We start from the raw sequence: 17736 nt of genomic DNA, 5'->3' as shown, positions 1-17736 counted from the left end.
AGTTTCTTCTTATTACAAACAATGCTGCAATGAGCATGCTTGGACAAATATTTTTGCAAACGTGCATATGTGTAAGATTATTTTTTATTGATAGTCTACTGCACTAGAATGTAAATTTCATGAAGGCAGAGCCTTCGGTTTGTTTATTGCAGTATCCTCAGTATTTTATTCCTAGTGTCTAGCATGTAACAGGTGTTCAATAAATTCTTGAACACATACCATTTTATAATCACCAGAGGGACAAAAATTCAAAGTCTGACAATTCCCAGTTTTGGCATAGATTAAACAACAGAGAATTCTCATATCCTGCTGAGAGTGTAAATCAGTACATTTGCTCTGGAGAGCAGTTTGATTACATCTCAAACGTGCATATTCTAGGACTATTTTGATTCCTAGATATGTATTAAAATATTCCCTTGCACATGTGCTCAAGGAGACATGTACAAGAATGATAAAACCAAACTGGGGGAAGTGGCCACCTAGGGGGTAGGGAAGGAAATGTGTTCAGGGATGGGTACCCAGAAGCCTCACTCCATGGAATAGTTTTCTTAAGTTGTGTGGTGGGTACATATTTGTTATTGGCTTTACCATTTTTGTATGATTAATATATTTCATGATTTAAAAAGCATCCATCTATTCATATTTTAATGAGAGTTATTAATATAACTTTACTTCAAAATCTGGCCCTGGCTTCTGGATCTGGTACATATGACACACACACACTGAATGTTTATTGGATGAATAAACAAACACCTGTCCTTCTCTCAATCCTTCTATATCTAAGCTCTACTAATTGAAATCCAAGTCAAGTTCCCTTGGAAGACTCCCTCTTCAGTGAACTGTACCCATGACTGCACACGCAGGGGTCCCTGGCATAGCTGGGCATCATCAACAGCATGTAACCTAGCACACGCTTCTCTTGTTTCTTCTGCCCTAGAGATAGTTCCTTCCTTCATTTGCCACGTGTACTGCAATTAAACTATTTATCCCCCAATTAGGGAATCACTGTATTCCCAGGATCTATTTCAGAGTTTGACAAACATAAGCTCTCTGGAAATGCTTGATGAATAGCATTATACGAGATGACATATTTATACGCATCTGATACAAATGCACAAAATTCTTCTTAAATTGTATGTTGGGGCTTCCCTGGTGGCACGGTGGTTAAGAATCTGCCTGCCAATGCAGGGGACACAGGTTCGAGCCCTGGTTCAGGAAGATCCCACATGCCGTGGAGCAACTAAGCCCATGCGCCCCAACTAATGAGCCTGCTCTCTAGAGCCAGTGAGCCACAACTACTGAAGCCCCTGCACCTAGAGCTCATGCAACAAAGAGAAGCCACTGCAATGAGAAGCCCACGCACCTCAACGAAGAGTAGCCCCCGCTCACTGCAACTAGAGAAAGCACGCATACAGCAACGAAGACCCAACGCTGCCATAGATAAATAAATAAATAAAATGTCTTAAAATCACTCCTATTATTAAAAAAAAATTACATGTTAAATTTTACAATCGTTTTAGATTTACAGAAAAGTTAAAGATAGTACAGAGCATTCTCTATACCCCTCACCAGTCTTCCCTACTGTTAACATTTAACTCTACTTTGGTACCTTTGTCACAACTAAGAAACCAATATTGGTGCATTGTGATTAGCTAAACACACTTTATTTGGATTTCACTAGGATTTCTTTCATGTCTTTTTTCTGTTCCAGGGTCCCATCCAGGATACCACATTACATTTAGTCATCATGTCCCTTTGGGCTCCTTTAGTTACTGACAGTTTCTCCTACCACCCGTTTTTTCATGACTTTGACATTTTGGGGAGTATTGGGCAGGTATCTTCTAGAATATTCAACATGGTTAGAATGAGGTTATGGGTTTGGGGGAGGAACCCGACAGAGATGAAGTATCTATCATCCTTATCACATCATATTAGGGATGTGTGCTATCGACATGATGTATTGATGATGTTAACCTTGATCATTTGGCCAGGGTAATTTTTACCTGGTTTCTCTTTCCCACCCCTCCTCCCCCTTTCCACATTCTTCTCTTTAAAGTATGTCACTAAGCAAAGCCTATATTCAAAGGGGAGGGAGTTAAACTCTTCTCCTGGAGAAGGTCATAATGACAAATTATTTGGAATGCCTCTGTACTGGGAGATGTGTCTCTTCTCCCCCATTTATTTATGTATTCACTTATTCGTTTATTTATATTAAAACGTTTTTGACTATATAAATAACGACTGCTCAAGAAACTTTTGATTTCTTCTGCATTTCGAGGACGTCCTGAACCACCATTCACCTTTACCTCACAGCTCAATAGGCACGACAATTCTGGGAGTTTCTTTCCGGCGGAGGTTCACCATTAACTGTGTGCCGCATCACCAAGGGGGTCCCGGAGGTGACGGACACCGAGGCGGTGGAGGCGGGGCCTATGACAGAAGGCGGACCCCAGACTCAGTGTCCACCCTACACCTGGCTCCGCAGACACCCCCTTGGACAACGTGCTTCGAAAATAAAAAAAAAAAGGAGGGGTTCGGCGCGGGAAGTGCTTTCAGCCGTCAGAAGGTTTTCGTGAGCTCTCTCTTTGCGTAGCTCCCTACAACCTTCGGGAGAGCGAAAAGATACGACGCCTGGGGCAGTCAGAGCTATGCAGGACCCACAACGGGGCGGAGGATGGGCCGCCGCCTGCTGCCGCCAGCCCCGCAAGCACACAGGCCTCGCGAGCCAGGGCAGCCAGCAGCAGCAACGCAGGACCCACCCCAGAGGAGAAGGAGGAGGCGTTCTGGCGCCGCCGGCAAAAGGCGGTGTGGGCGGGGCCTTGGCGCAGCGGTGCGCGCGGGCCTTCGGGAACGCGGCACGCAGGCAGCGGAGACCGCAGCGGCCGTGGAGGAGGCGGTTGCTGCGCCGGGTCCTGGGGTCGCTGCTTGAGGCGCAGGCGCCGTGGACTCTGCCCATCCTGGTCCTTGCATCGCCGTGGGCTCGTAATGGCGACCCAGCAGAGGCCTTTCCACCTGGTGGTGTTCGGCGCCTCTGGCTTTACCGGCCAGTTCGTGACCGAGGAGGTGGCGCGGGAGCAGATGTCCCCGGAGCGGAGCTCCCGCCTGCCCTGGGCTGTGGCGGGCCGTTCTCGGGAGAAGCTGCAGCGAGTCCTGGAGAGGGCTGCCATGAAACTGGGTAAAGGGGGCGACTGGGACGGGGCCCCGGGACCCCGGTCTCGGCCCCACCGCCGCGGCTCTCATCCCCAAGCCCCCTTCTCCCGGCTGAGGGGTTTCAGTCGCCTGAAATGAGAGGTTCTCTCCCTGGGTGCCCCTCGAGCTCCCCAACCCTGTTAGCGGCCAGGAGGAGGAGCACGGGGCTCCTGATAACGTCAGAGCTTCGTTCCGTTCCATAAACAAAAGAGAGAGAGAGAGAGAGACATGCCCCCCCCCCCTTGAATTTCTCCCATAGTTAGGGAATCCTCACTGGCGAAATAGGAACTTTAGTTTTTCCTTTCTCTGCTCCGTCCCCTTCTAGAGCGGGGGGTAACCTGGTGGGCCTGGAAGTCTCTTGATGTTTGATCGGGTACAAAAGTAGAGCACTGGTTTCTTCAGGATGGTTTGTGCTCTCCCTTTGCCTTGTGTTCTCCCTTGGCCTTGTGTTTTGGAGATGGGAGAGGAAGCTTAGGAGTTTTACGGAGAACGTTGCTGTGGCTTTACTTTTTAATTTAATTTTTACTTGTAAGCATTCTCCAGCAGTCGCACTCTTCATCCAGAAAGTTTTCTTGGTGTTTTTGTTTCGGCAGTTTACTTACTCTTTCGGCATTCATTCAGCCTGTTTTTATTGAGTGGTCTTTTTAATATCAGGTGCTAGTGTAAATGCTGGAGATACAGATGTGGTGGAGAGAGACACACACACACACACACACACACACGCAGAGACCCTACCCATGTTCCCCGTGGTGAGAACATCTAAGTTAGGAGTCAGTCGCCTTTAACTTTGGCTGTCAGTTTTCCACCCTACTGCCCTGTCATACAGACAGGTAGCACCTATTAGAGTTTCGGGCATACTTTGTTCTTCACCTTCACCTTCATCTCACATAATTCCACACAGATCCCTGTTTATGGAACCTGTTTTGTTTGTGGTTGGTACAGAAGATACCATGTAGGCTGGACTCTCCTACAGCTCTCCTGCTGCCACTCCCAAGTACAGAATCTTGACCAAAAAGCTTTTTGGTCTTTCTTTACTTTTCCAAGAGAAATACTTCCACGACTAAAATATATGCTTCCCTTTCTTCTTTTCTGTTCAACGAGACTGTACAGGTATAGCCTAGTTGCCTAACATTTGTAGTGCCCAGATCAGGTTATTGCAGGAAATACACCTTGAGCCATGAAACCTGCGTTACTCTATTGATTCAGTTTATTCCAGTTATTTCCTTATTATGAACTTGAGTGTTCTTCGCTAGACAGTTTTTTACTTCAGTCCTCTTTTGTTTCATTATGTTGATGTTAACTCCCCTCATAATTTTATCATATGTAGTTGTTTAATCGTTGATGAGAAACTGCTTTTATAGTATAATAGTATAATTCTTCCTGGAGAGGAGGTCAGGAAAATCGTCTTCTATCTGAAAACTTGTAAAATTGGCGTTTTGCATAGAGTTGTCATTTACACATTCCTTATCTTAGATTTTCTTTTAAAGGTTAGTAATGTGTTTTATTAACTCTTAGTTTTAACTTCATTTTCCTCATAGTCTTTTCCGTATTTTTAATTACCTGGTTAAAAACAGTTTTATCTTTTGTTTGAGAGGGAGAATCAGCTTTTAGTATATTTAGTAAATTTGCCGTCAGTGGTTATTATGAAAAGAAGGGCTGGGTGATCTAATACTGTATCGGGATTTGCTTAAAACAATTTATTTCTTATTTTAGGAAGGCCGACACTGTCATCTGAAGTTGGAATAATAATTTGTGATATCACTAATCCAGCCTCACTTGATGAAATGGCTAAACAGGCAACAGTTGTCCTCAACTGTGTAGGACCAGTAAGTAATCTGCCCTTCTCTGAATCAGAACAAACAATCTATTCATTTCTAGCAGAATCTGGTATTTTATATTCCAGAGAAACATAAGGGCAGGGGACAGAAGAATTGATTCAGGGCCTTAACCCCATATGGGGAGTTTTTACTTCTCATGAGAAGCAAATGGATATGTCCAAAGTCTCCTGAGAGAGAGAGTGACACTAGACTCCAGGAATGTGTGCTGGTTTATTTAGTGGTTACAACTATAATTGCCAAACTTTTTTTTGTGCTGCATGTCCCTTAACTAAAAAAGGTTGAGCATGTACCCATAATTTACTTTTTATTTGTTTTTAAATTACATTCTGTATTACTGTACCAGTACATATGTTAGTGCATGTACAAAGAAAGATATTAAAAAAAGATTCATTCATTTATTCAATAAATGTTTATTGAGTGTTTATTATATGTACACTGAACTAGTCTACGGACATAATGGTGAATAAAACAGAAAACCCCTCATGGAGCTTACAGTCCAGTGGGGAGACAGAAAAATAATGTTATAATAGTAAGTGACAGGTGCTTTGAAGAAAAATAAAACAGGGAAGGGAGATAAAAAGATTGGCACAACAGTCTCTATTAGATGGATGGTCAGGGAAGGTCTCTGTGAGGAACTGAAATTTGCATAGGGACCTGAATGCAGTGAGGGAGTAAATCCTGTGAGTATTTGAGGAGAGGGTGTTCCAGGAAAGAGCAAATCCAAAGGTCCTGAGATGAGCATGTGCTTGGCCTGACTGAGGGATGTGAGAGAGGCCAGCGTGGTTGAGCGTGAGCAGGGCAGAGAGGTGGGGAGTTAGATTGGAGAGGTACCTAGGAACTAGGTGGTTAGGTCTGCAAGGTCAAGATCAGGGTTTGGGTTTCCTTCTAAATATGAAAGAGCCATTGAATGGTTAAAAACAAGGGCATGATTTGATTTACGTATTTGAAGTTCTTTGGCTTCTGAGAGGAAAAATAGATGGTAGGGAACCAACAGTGGAATGGGCCAAGCAAGCCAATCACAGGGTAGGAGTGTTAGAGGTGGTGAGAAGTGGTTGAAAGCGGATATTTTGAAAGGAGAACCTCTAGCTGCTGGTATTGGACTGGATGTGAAAGAGACACTTGTGGTCTGTGTAACAGGGTGAATGTTGGTGACATTTATGGACCTGAGGAAGCTTTCTCAATTGTTAAAACATTTGAAAACTAAGAATCTAGAAGATTGTTGATAATTTCATCAAATGAAACCAGAAAGGTTTTTGATTGTCACCAAATGAAATGTATTTCTATTGTTTATTTCAATTTATTTCATTAACTAGTTTAGAATGTGGTCTGTGGTTCGTTGCTTGAATCACTGTCTTATATACATCCTCAGCCAGCTTGTCCCTCCCTCCGAAGTACTCTGGAGAAACCCCAGCCCTGGTTATTCCAGCTCGCTGCTTACTCTACCTGAACATGTATAACCCAGTCTGGCTGGAGAAAAATGCATCCCGATGCTGACTAGTCCCACTTTAAATATGTGGTTACAAACCTCACATGCAGCCTCAGTACCTCCAGCAATTCTAATCTATTTTCCTAGGCTGTTTTCTCTCCTACTCACTGAAGCAGCAGTTTTATAACTTCTTTTTTCTCATACTTTTAGCATCCCACCCCTTTCTTCCTTTTTCCTCACTCTTACCTCGTGATTTTCTTCCTTCCTTCCTTCTTTCCTTTCTCCCTCCCTCCCTTCCTTTCTTTCTTTCCTTTTTTTTTTTTTTTTTAAACTATGAACATACAGGCTGTCAGAAGAGAATTTATACCACCAGATCTTCCTATCTGCATTGTTTCCTGACTCTGCCTTATCTCCTTTTACAGGGAAAAACTACCCCTGCTTCTCATGGACACGGTATTCAAAGACTTTATATTTACAGGTTTACAGTTACACATATTCTTATTCTCATCAAATTTTGCCTCTTGATTGGATTATTTATCTCAACATACAAGTATGGGATTATATCTCCCATTTAAAGAAAAACTTCACTGAATTCTGCATGCTCTTCTAACTACTCCCATTTTTCTGTGCCCCTTTTTAGCAAAACTTGAAAGAGTTTGCCTTACTTACTGTCTCCACTCCCTCACCTCCTCCTCTATCTAGTCTTGTCAGGCTTTTATCCGTACTCCTTAAATGAAACTACTCTGCCAGCATCCCCGTCCTGTCAAATCCAATCATCAGTTCTCCGTCCTCATCTTAATCAGACCTCTCAGCATTTGTGACAGTCGATCACTTTTTCCTTTCTTCAGTTGGTATCTGAATTCTTGCCCTCTCCTAGTTTTCTTTTTCTCTACCAGCTTTGTCTCAGTCTCCTCTGCTGGATCTTTTTATCCTCCTGTGAATGCCAGAGGTCTCAGAGCTTAAGCCTTAGAAACTCTTTTCTGTTTATATTCCCTGGACCATTTTTTAATATTAGTATTATTGTGGTAAAATATACATAACATAAAATTGAGCATTTTAACCATTTTTAAGTATACACTTCAATGACATTAAGTACATTCACAATCTTATATAACTGTCACCTCTTTATTTCCAGAACGTTTTCACCATCCCAAACAGAAACTGTAACTGGGCCAGTATTTTTTAAACTTTGTGAAATCAGTTCAGTAGGTTAAGACTAGGCATTGAAAAGAAAAATCAGATAGACTGAAATAGAAAATAGGGTGAATTACACGTAATACAGGTACGTACTGGTTCATGAAGCTTTTGTGTCAGATATATTTGTGTGTGGAGCTACTATGTGAAATGAATTTCTTAGGGTGGGTTGTAGTCAGAAAGAATTGAAAGCCATGGCTTTCAATACCATCTGTTTCCTGATGATGCCTACATTAATTTATTTCCACTGAGGAACTACCCCTTAAACTCCAGACTGGTGGATCGAATTACCTTCTCAGTGTTTCCAGTTGGATGGTTTATAGGCATCTCTAGCTTTTTGACCCCAAAACATGCTCCTTCCTAAGCTCTACTTGGAAGGTCGTTTTCACTTTGTAATATGGATTATACTCCCAGGGGTAGACTCCAGTTTACCAGTTTTGGTGTCATAATTTGTTTCTTTGAAGGTATTTTTTTTACCCATTTCTCTATTTTGTGAGGGTCTCTTTAATGAGAGCTAAATGATAGCTGTAAAACTAGTCAGGCATATGTAAACAAGTATTATGTCAAAATATACAGAAAATGACTGAATCAATACTTTTAAGCATTATTCTTTATTGTCTCCTGTGCTAGGAAGTGGAGGGGGAAAAACTGCTGTTGAGAGAAAGATGATGAATCTGATTTTGGATGTGTTGAAACTGAGGTGTCTGCTAGATATTTTTGAATTAAGACAGGAAATGCGTACTATATAGTGGAATTATTTTCTTAAGCAAGTGAGGAAGTCAGGGTGAAGAGGAAATAGAGGAGAGGAAAAGAAGCCAAAGTGAAATTCATTTTGCCCCATGTCCTGAGCTCTTGTGGGTCCTGAAGTTTATAACAGAAGCCACAGATGAGGCAGCCTCATCAGTGAGCAGCTCTGGAGATAGGAGTTGGACGTCATCAGTATACATGTTGTAGTAGAAATCCAGAAAGTCGGTGAGATTTTCCAGGGAGAATGTCTAGGGAGGTGATTCTCCACCTCTAACGTACGTAAGAGTCACCAGTGAGGCTCATTTAAAATGCAGGTTACTGCAGTCTACCCCAGAAAACTTATTACTGGAGGGAGTTGGGGTGGGACTGAGTAACCAGCATGTTTAACGAGCGACCCAGCTGATTCTGACCCAGGTGAACTACGGGACAACTTGAGGTATTCGGGGGTAAAATAACCAGGAGGCCAAGGAAATTGCTAAGTGAGTTTCAAATGGATATGTGTGAAAATTACCCAAGATGATCCATTGGGTACAGAAAGAAAATAGAGCTTTGACTTGTACTCATTTTAATTTCAACTCTATGTCCATTTTATATATGTTTAAAGTATATATTTTATTAGTATAGTAGTCCATATATGTCATTTGTAAATAAATTCATACAATTTAGTAGATGATGGATTTAGAATGTGAACTTGGGTCCTGCTGCCTTGAAAGCCCTTGTTTGTTCTGTTGTACTACGTTGCCTCAGAAGTTAAGTGCTTTCAGTAATTTTGCATGGTTGATGAATAGCAGGGATGAACTAGAACTTAAACACACTTTTCTAGTCCTGTAATTCCAGTGTCATTTGCTGTTTTTAAGAAGGGGGAGGAGGATGTGGAGATGAGGCTGTGGAGTCAGGTAGAGAGGAGCCTAAGTGACCCACTTGAAAAGGGCAATCCCTGTAGTGCTCTGTCTTTTCTTTTAAGTGTCCGTTTACCTGTTTCTTGAAGGCTAGAAGAAGCAGACCATCTCCTTTCTCCATCTTTTGCTGTGAGGAATGAGAGGAGCAGAGGAGTTTATGCTTCCACTTACCCTTCCCTCACAAAGGGAAAATTCGTCATGCTTCCTTTGAAATGGGACTGACTCTGATGTATTAACTGTTATATAAAATTTTTTTAATTTTAATTCCTTGAGTTTGAGCAACAAATAGTTTGGGAGATCCAAAATCATACAGGCTCAGAATAGCTACTTTGTACAATATTAAACTTATCCCCTCCAACCCTCTTTGTCCTTTCTTTATTTTGCTAATACTGCCATTAGTTGTTGGTCCCCATGTCCAGCTAATCAGGAAGTGCAGTCATTTCTGTCTTTTAAGTATATCTCACTCTTAGTATATCCTTCCGCTTCCTTAGTTTTGTCCTTCATTTCTTACCTGCCGTGAGTTTTGTTTTCCAATACCACAGGCAGAGTGATATGTCTGTGTTATAAACGTTCCACCACTGTCCTGTTTAAAATACTCTAGGAGGGCTCAGCAATGCAGAAAAGATAAAGTTCAGTCTTGATAACATGGCACTCAGGGTCGTTCCTGATCTGGCCCAAGTGTTTCTTTCCAGACTCATCTCTTACCACTTCCCTCTCAACTACTCTGTGCTTCAGGTATCCTGAGCATCACCCTTTTTTACACTTTTACATATAATTTTTCCATTATTTGGATTTTCTTTTTCCTGGCAAATCCTTACTGTTCTTCAGAATTCAACTCAAATGAGTCACTTCTTTTATAAAACTTTGGACTTTGTCTTCAGTTAGGGGTAATTCCATCATGCTTTTATTTACACTGTGAGAGTCAGTAAATTGCAGTTACATTATTTTCTCATTTTCTCATTAGGCTACTTAATTAATATTTGATTTCTTAATAGTGAAGACTGTACTTCCAACACTCAGTGGTATTCCTTCATTTAAGCTTGCTAAGTAAGAGTAAACTGTTGGTTTTCTTTATTCTCCCAGTACCGATTTTATGGAGAACCTGTAGTAAAAGCATGTGTTGAAAATGGAACTAGCTGTATTGACATCTGTGGAGAACCTCAGGTATGTAAAATGGAAAAGAAGGAACAAAATTAACAATACAACTTTCTGTTAAAGTGAAAAATATTTAGTGTAATTTTGCAGACAGATTTTAGAAGGTGATGACTCTGTAGCATTTAGAGATGGTATTTCATTGAAAGCTTGAAGGAGAGCATGATGGTAAGGTCTTAGCTTCAGTTTTCTTGAATTTTTCTTCCCTACATCCTAATTTCTTCCATGGCCTTTGTGTATAGGATGTGTTGATTTTTATTGCTACTGCATGCTGTAAACAGAATTAATTAAAATAAAACTTGCTCAGAGTCATGCAACCATTAAGTAGGAAAACTAGGACTTGCATTGGGGTTTGCCTGAATTAACACTGCAGGAAGTGGAGTGTTAATAAGCACTGAGCTACACTAGCTCCTTTATAACTGTAACCTCATATGTCCCTATAGTCTCTGCTGAGTACCATCATCAGTGTGCTGGTATATACATACTTAGAGCTTATCAGTTGGCGATGTATATTGGAAAGTGTTAAGAAAGTGTAAATTACCAAGACTGATAAAAGAAGAGGTAGGAAATATGAATGTAAAAGAAACTATTCCTATCTTATTTAAAATATTCTAGAGCAGAGAAAATGGTGGAAAGCTGCTAAGTTATCTTATAAAGTACTATGAACGTGGCATCAAAACCTAGTAATGAGCCAGAATATATATAAGTCAAAAATACAAATTTAAATACAAATTTAAAATGGGCAAAGGGAAGAAAAGAGGCAAATCACCTGTGCAGAATTCCACATAATTCACATAACTACTGTGCCCTTGAGGAGGGGGAGCTTCACTCCTCCCTCTTTATGTGTGGGCTGCACAGTCACTGCCTTCCAGTGAGTACAGTATGGAAGCGGTGGGGGTGGGGGGGAGGAGAAGAACTTTACAGTGGAGACACCAGACAAACGCCGCCTCAGCCAGGTGTTCAGGGTCAACATCACCAGTGAGAAATTATGTTGATAGTATGTACTCTTCTTTTTTTAAATGATTTACAATATTGTGTTAGTTTCAGATGTACAGCAAAGTGTTTCAGCTATATGTATATATATTTTCAGATCTTTTTCCATTATAGGGTATTACAAGATACTGAATATAGTTCCCTGTGCTGTACAGTAAATCCTTGTTGTTTATCTATTTTATACGTAGTGGCGTGTATCTTTTAATCCCATACTCCTAATTTATCCATCTCTCCCTCCCTCCCACTTTGGTAACCATAAGTTTATTTTCTGTGTCTGTGAGATAGTATGTACTCTTGATATGACATCAGGAAATGGCACTTAACCCCATCTTCCTCCCCAAAACCTGTAACTCTAGTGTAGTCATGAGAAAATCATGCGACAATTTCCAATAGAGGGGCATTCTACAAAGTACCTGACCACTGCTGTAAAGGTCATCAAAACCCAGGAAAGTCTGAGAAACCATCACAGCCAGCGGAGCCTAAGGAGACATGACAACTAAATGTAGTATGGTATCCTGAATGGGATCCTGGACAGAAGAAGGACATTAGATAAAAACTGAGGAAACCTGAACAAAATAGGGACTTTAGTTAGTAATAATGTATCAGTATTGGTTCATTAATTATAATAAATGTTAATGTAAAAGATGTAATGATAAGGTTAACTGAGTGTGGAGTACCTAGGAACTCTCTAGTACTCAATTTTTTTCTGTAAATCTAGAACTGTTTTTTAAAAAAAACAGGCAAAGAATTTGAACAGACATTATCCCGTTCTTGCGTTCCCTCCTTTCCTACCACTCTTTCTACTTACATATGTGCACAGATATGTCTGTAATGATGTTCATCTGGAAGATGTGATTCGGGGTAACTTTTTTTTGTTTTCTTTGTATTTTTCTATATTAATTTTTCATAATAGGTATTGCTTTTGCATTTAAAAGTCATTCTAAAAAATGAATTAAGTCAGATCTGCATACCTCTCACACCACCTGGAACATAGTAGGTATGTTTGCTGAGTAAGTGCCAGCTATTTGGCAGTTAATATTTTGCTGCAGAGCCATCTTGGTTAGCATTTTCACAGTTTAATTGCTTTGTTTTTAAAGGTAAATCATTTAATTTTGTTCTAGATGTTTCTCCGTAGCTCTGATTCAGATCTTTTGTCTTGAATCTTTAGTTTCTGGAACTAATGTATTGGAAGTATCATGAGAAAGCTGCAGAAAAAGGGGCTTATATCATTGGAAGCAGTGGCTTTGACTCCATTCCAGCAGATCTGGGAGTAATATATACCAGAAATAAAATGAATGGTAATTATTGATCAAGAAGCAATAATGGAATTTAAAATAGAGGTGTTTCATGTTTGTAATTGTGGTGAACTAAAATCTTCTTGAGAAAAGAAACAACTATTAATGGGTAGTATTAAAACACATACTTTGTTTTTAATATAGCTGTACTTGTTAGAAAATGATATTGACAGTATTGTTTTTTGAGGTATGGATAATACTATAAGTGTTCTAAAGGAAGGAATTCTCCATTAGAATTTAGTTGTGGTTATAGCTATAAAATTTCTGGAAAAAATTTTTGGCAGGCATTATAAATTCAAACTTGCTTTGTTTAGGAATTAATACATCTTAAAGTATAATTTATACACATACTATAATTGGAAAGTTTTAATTTTTTTAACGAACAAAGCTAGAAAGTATTGAACAAGCTTTTTGACATCTTTTTTAGCTCATTTATAAAATGGAGACAGGGCTTCCCTGGTGGCGCAGTGGCTGGGAGTCCGCCTGCCGATGCAGGGGACACGCGTTCGTGCCCCGGTCCGGGAAGATCCCACATGCCGCGGAGCGGCTGGGCCCGTGAGCCATGGCCACTGAGCCTGCGCATCCGGAGCCTGTGCTCCGCAACGGGAGAGGCCACAACAGTGAGAGGCCCGCGTACCGCAAGAAAAAAAAAAAAAAATGGAGACAATAAGAATGGAAAAAAATCACTATTATAGTAAAACAGTGGAATGTTATACATACATAAAAAATGCCCTTTATAAAAATGACCTGAAGCAAATAAGTCTAGTTCTATATAAACCATTCTAGAGCTTAAAATTACGGAAAGTGTTCCAGTTTATATTAGAACGGTAACTCTGAGACCAAAGCTCAACAAAGGTAATACGCATGCCTGCCATTTATTGATTTTAGATTTTAGAAATTGAGGAATAGAATACTTTGTAAACACAGTGAATGTCAGAAAGCAGTAGGCAACATCATACTTAATGATGAAACGCTGGAACCATTCCCAGTAAAGAGAAGGGCATGAATTGAACATCTTTAAAATATTTATTTAGTCTTCAACCCATGGATCTGGTATATTTCCATTTATTAAAAAACTTACTAAAAAAAATCTCCATTTACTGAAAAAGTTTAGAGTATTTTTATGGTGGTCCTACATGTTTCTTATTGAGGTTATTCTTAAATATTTAATAGTTGTTATTTTGAATAGGTCCTTTTTTATTTTTAAGGGAGAAATATTACTTTAAGATTTATTTTAGAACCTTTTTTCAGACACTGAAACCTAGGAGTCAGCATTTAACAAATACCCCAGCTAATTGTTGATTCAGGTGGCTCACATTTCATTACATACTGCCTTAGGCGATACATGTTCTTTCTGTGCACAGGGTTAGATCAAAGAGCCATGTATCCAGGCCACTTTCTCTTAACAACTCTTAGAATCCTCTCCAGTGAGTTAGAATTTAATGATCTATTCTTGGTTTTTGACAGTGTTAGATAAGTAATATTTATGTGGCTTTAGTTCTTTTCTGCTGTAACATCATTGTAGATGGTGTGGTTATTTGTTACCTTGCTCATTGTCAACTTTCTAAGGCCCCATGCTTTAATTTTCTCTTGGAATTAAAACTAGGAATACTGTCTCTTAACAAATTGGTATATTTTATCAGATTTTGAGAATTAGCTAGCCCGTTATGTTTTTCTTTTGTCTTACTGCTCTCGATAAGCTCAAAGATTAATTAAATACTTAACCACTATACGTATGTATTAGTCCTCATGGTTAATATAATTGATTTCTCCCCTTTTTTTCTGGCCTTGGTTTTCTACTTTGTTTTTACTCATTATATATTTTTTTCATTTAAATAGCCTTACTTAAATACTTAGTATTTAATAAGTCATCACAAAGGCCCATTTTGGTAGGGTTTCTGTATATTCATTTTAAGTCACTACTAATGAGTCTTCTTGAAAGCTTTCATATTGGAAAACAGAATAATTCCCATAGATGTAGTTTTTTGTTTTTTTTTTTTTTTTTGCTGTACGCGGGCCTCTCACTGGCGGCCTCTCCCGTTGCGGAGCACAGGCTCCGGATGCGCAGGCTCAGCAGCCATCGCTCACGGGCCCAGCCGCTGCGCGACATGTGGGATCTTTCCAGACTGGGGCACGAACCTGTGTCCCCTGCATCGGCAGGCGGACTCTCAACCACTGCGCCACCAGGGAAGCCCATAGATGTAGTTTTGAGAACTGATGGCCTTCCAGAATCAGTGAGCTGAATTGTTGCCTTATTGGAAGAGATTTTTTGCAATGTCAGTTTGAATACTAGAAAAGATTTTGTGAGTACCAGCAGTTAATTTATACTAAACTACTATTTTTCTGATAATTTATCTGGCTTTAGCTGCTCCTTAAATCTGTTTACAGTAACCTAATAATACTGTTATAGCACAGATTTTCCTGATTATATCAGCTGTAGGCCTAATAAAAATGTTCCCTAAATGAATAGGAATAGCTTATTATTACTTATCCTGAGTTAATAGATTTTTATTTTACTTTTACCATTTTCCTTCTCTTTTAGGTACATTGACGGCTGTGGAAAGTTTCCTGACTATACATTCAGGACCTGAGGTTAGTTTTTGTTTGTCACGTGTTTTCTTTGTTAATATTAAAAACATTTTGGAAATGATACTTGCCTGTTAAAAAGGTTTTAATTAATTAAATTGTATATACAGTTGTAATTTTTAGTGTATGAAAGTCACTGTTTAATTTTAAAAAGTAAAGATTGCTGTGAGTTATTTTGACTTAAAATAGAATTTGTTTAAAACTGCACAGTTCATTATTAGAATGAGTTACCATCATCCTAACACTAAAGATCTATCATTGTTATGTGATGAATGTTGTCAGCCTAGAAAATTATCACCTTAGTGCAAATCAGTGCATTTTTATTATGTGCCTAATTTGGAGTTAGGTGTTCTTGTGGCCATACAAGAAATGTATAATGTAAATGTAATCTTACTGAATTTATGATCTATTTGGGAGCATAAGATAGTTGCATTTCTGGGAAAGAACCATGTTTTGTGGTAGTAGTTTTACTGCCAGTAGTGTCTAACACAATTCTCTGTCTATACTTGAGGCTTCATAAGTATTTATTCTCTTTAAAAAATATTCAGTATTTCACATATTGTGTAATACAAGTATATATAGTAGTGCAAGATAGTGTGACACATAAATGAACAACATGCAGACCCTTAAAGGGAATAAGCAGGACGAGCAGGAGACGAAAATTGTTATTAAAGAGGTCAGATGAAATACTATAGGATTCTGAGAATGGGGAGTTACATCTAGCCGGGAGGCCAGAGATCAAGGACTTTTTGGAGAAGTTGGGATATGGAATTTTAAAGGTTGGTGCTGAGGAGATATGGATAAGGGAGAGAGGAAATAGTTTAATAAAGATGTAACTGTGGGATGGAGTGGAGCATGTTTAAGTAATGGTTTTATTTGTCTGGATTGTAGGTTCAGATGAATAAACATGAAGAACTATATAAAACTTGCTAAAATTTGTGGTTACAGATAATATCCACTAGAGTATCAGAATAAAGGGAAGTGACAGTGGGCCTGAGTAATTTGGGAATGCCTCATAGAAGTCTTATTAAGTTGAACCTTGAAAAGTGAATAGCATTTGGAAGGTGAGAGGCAGCAACCTAAACAAAGGCTCAGAAATGAGAAAGAAGGACATGCTTGGAGCTCTGGGGAACATGAGTTAGAAAGCCAACTCAACCTGGTTTAAACCAACAAAACAGAAAGGAATTTATTGATTCATGTAACCAAACATCTGCAAGTAAACAGTATGGCTGGATCTGGATGTTCAAATGGTATTATCGGAACTCATTTTTTTCTCTTCCTCTTCCTGTCTCTGCATTACTTCTGTGCTCCTCAGTGTAGGCTCTCACAATCGGGGGGTGGAGGGGAAGGTACTGGCAGCCCCAGGTATGCATTGTCCATAAGGTTCATGATTTCCCAAGAACAGCTCGCAGAGTTTGAATATTCAAAGATGGGGAAGATTAGTCAAGTATTGGGTCATTTGGTCATTCTTGAGCCAAACAGTGTGACCTGGGGTAATGGAGTAATAAGGTTGCCCAGCCCTGGGTCATGGGCCTCTGGAGAGGGAATCATAGGGCCAAGCCCTTCTCAACAACACGTAACAAACTTCCAATAGGAAAGAGAGTGTTGTAAGCAGAACATAGGGTAGGGGAATTAAGAATTCCCTGCAGGAAATTAGTGCAGGACTGACAAAAAACAGATGTCCACTACAGGGAGATAGTGAGAAAACAGAGCTAGAAAAGAGGCTTCTTTTGAAAGAGGAGCAGGAGATGATCTATAACAGGAGATGAGAGTTGTGTCCCCTTCATATGGTTGCTATGAGGATTAAATTAGTCAGTGAATATAAATCAGAACAGTGGTTGGCACTTTACAATCACTCAATAAATGTTACTAAGTCCTATTATTATAAGGACTCAAAGTTGGGGCTTAATCAGGACGAGACATTTGAAAACATCGAAATCAATGCAGCTCCTTCTCATTCCCCTTAAAGCAAAATACAGAGCCTTAATTTCACAAGGATTGACAGAGGTAACTGCCTTGATTCTATGCATCCCTTGGCACAGGATTGTTCTCCTCCTACTCCTTATCCTACTTTTCCCCTTAAGCTTTGTTACTTTACATAAAAAATTGAATCTTAGACTATGTATTAGACCATAAAGCAAGACTCAAAAGAATTTCAGAGAGTTGGAATCATATACTCAAGGACAGTGCTGTCCAGTAAATCTTCCCTCAGTGATGAAGGTGTTCCATATATGCTATATAATGGCTTCCATACCAGATAGTGCAGCTCCGGAGCGGGGTCAGCCCATGGCCTACTTTTATATGGCTGTAAGCTAAGAATAATTTTAACATATTTAAAGAGCTATAATAAAAAAAAAAAATACGCAGCAGAGACCAGATGTGGCCTGCACAGCCTAAAATATTTAGTTTGACCTTTT

At 39.7% G+C, this 17736-nt stretch overlaps 1 protein-coding gene across 2 annotated transcripts in view; it reads left to right on the top strand.

The window, feature by feature from the left end:
* The first annotated feature begins 2859 nt into the window (after positions 1-2859).
* The window catches only part of SCCPDH (saccharopine dehydrogenase (putative)), a 44012-nt gene continuing 29135 nt past the window's right edge, over positions 2860-17736 (top strand). Inside the window, exons 1-5 of one of the 2 annotated variants that reach the window (XM_027122389.1) lie at positions 2860-3175; positions 4903-5015; positions 10377-10457; positions 12607-12736; positions 15276-15325. In XM_027122389.1, the coding sequence (XP_026978190.1) occupies positions 2986-3175; positions 4903-5015; positions 10377-10457; positions 12607-12736; positions 15276-15325 (564 nt within the window). In that variant the 5' untranslated portion in view covers positions 2860-2985. The remainder of the gene's footprint in view (positions 3176-4902; positions 5016-10376; positions 10458-12606; positions 12737-15275; positions 15326-17736) is intronic. The other variant, XM_027122390.1, reaches the window with a different exon arrangement.

This window comes from Aethalodelphis obliquidens, unplaced genomic scaffold (assembly GCF_003676395.1).
Source record: "Aethalodelphis obliquidens isolate GAN/ISIS:26980383/991018 unplaced genomic scaffold, ASM367639v1 scaffold24, whole genome shotgun sequence".
NCBI lineage: Eukaryota > Metazoa > Chordata > Mammalia > Artiodactyla > Delphinidae > Aethalodelphis > Aethalodelphis obliquidens.
Note: the sequence above shows the minus strand (reverse complement) of the source record. Positions and strands in the feature narration are given on the sequence as shown.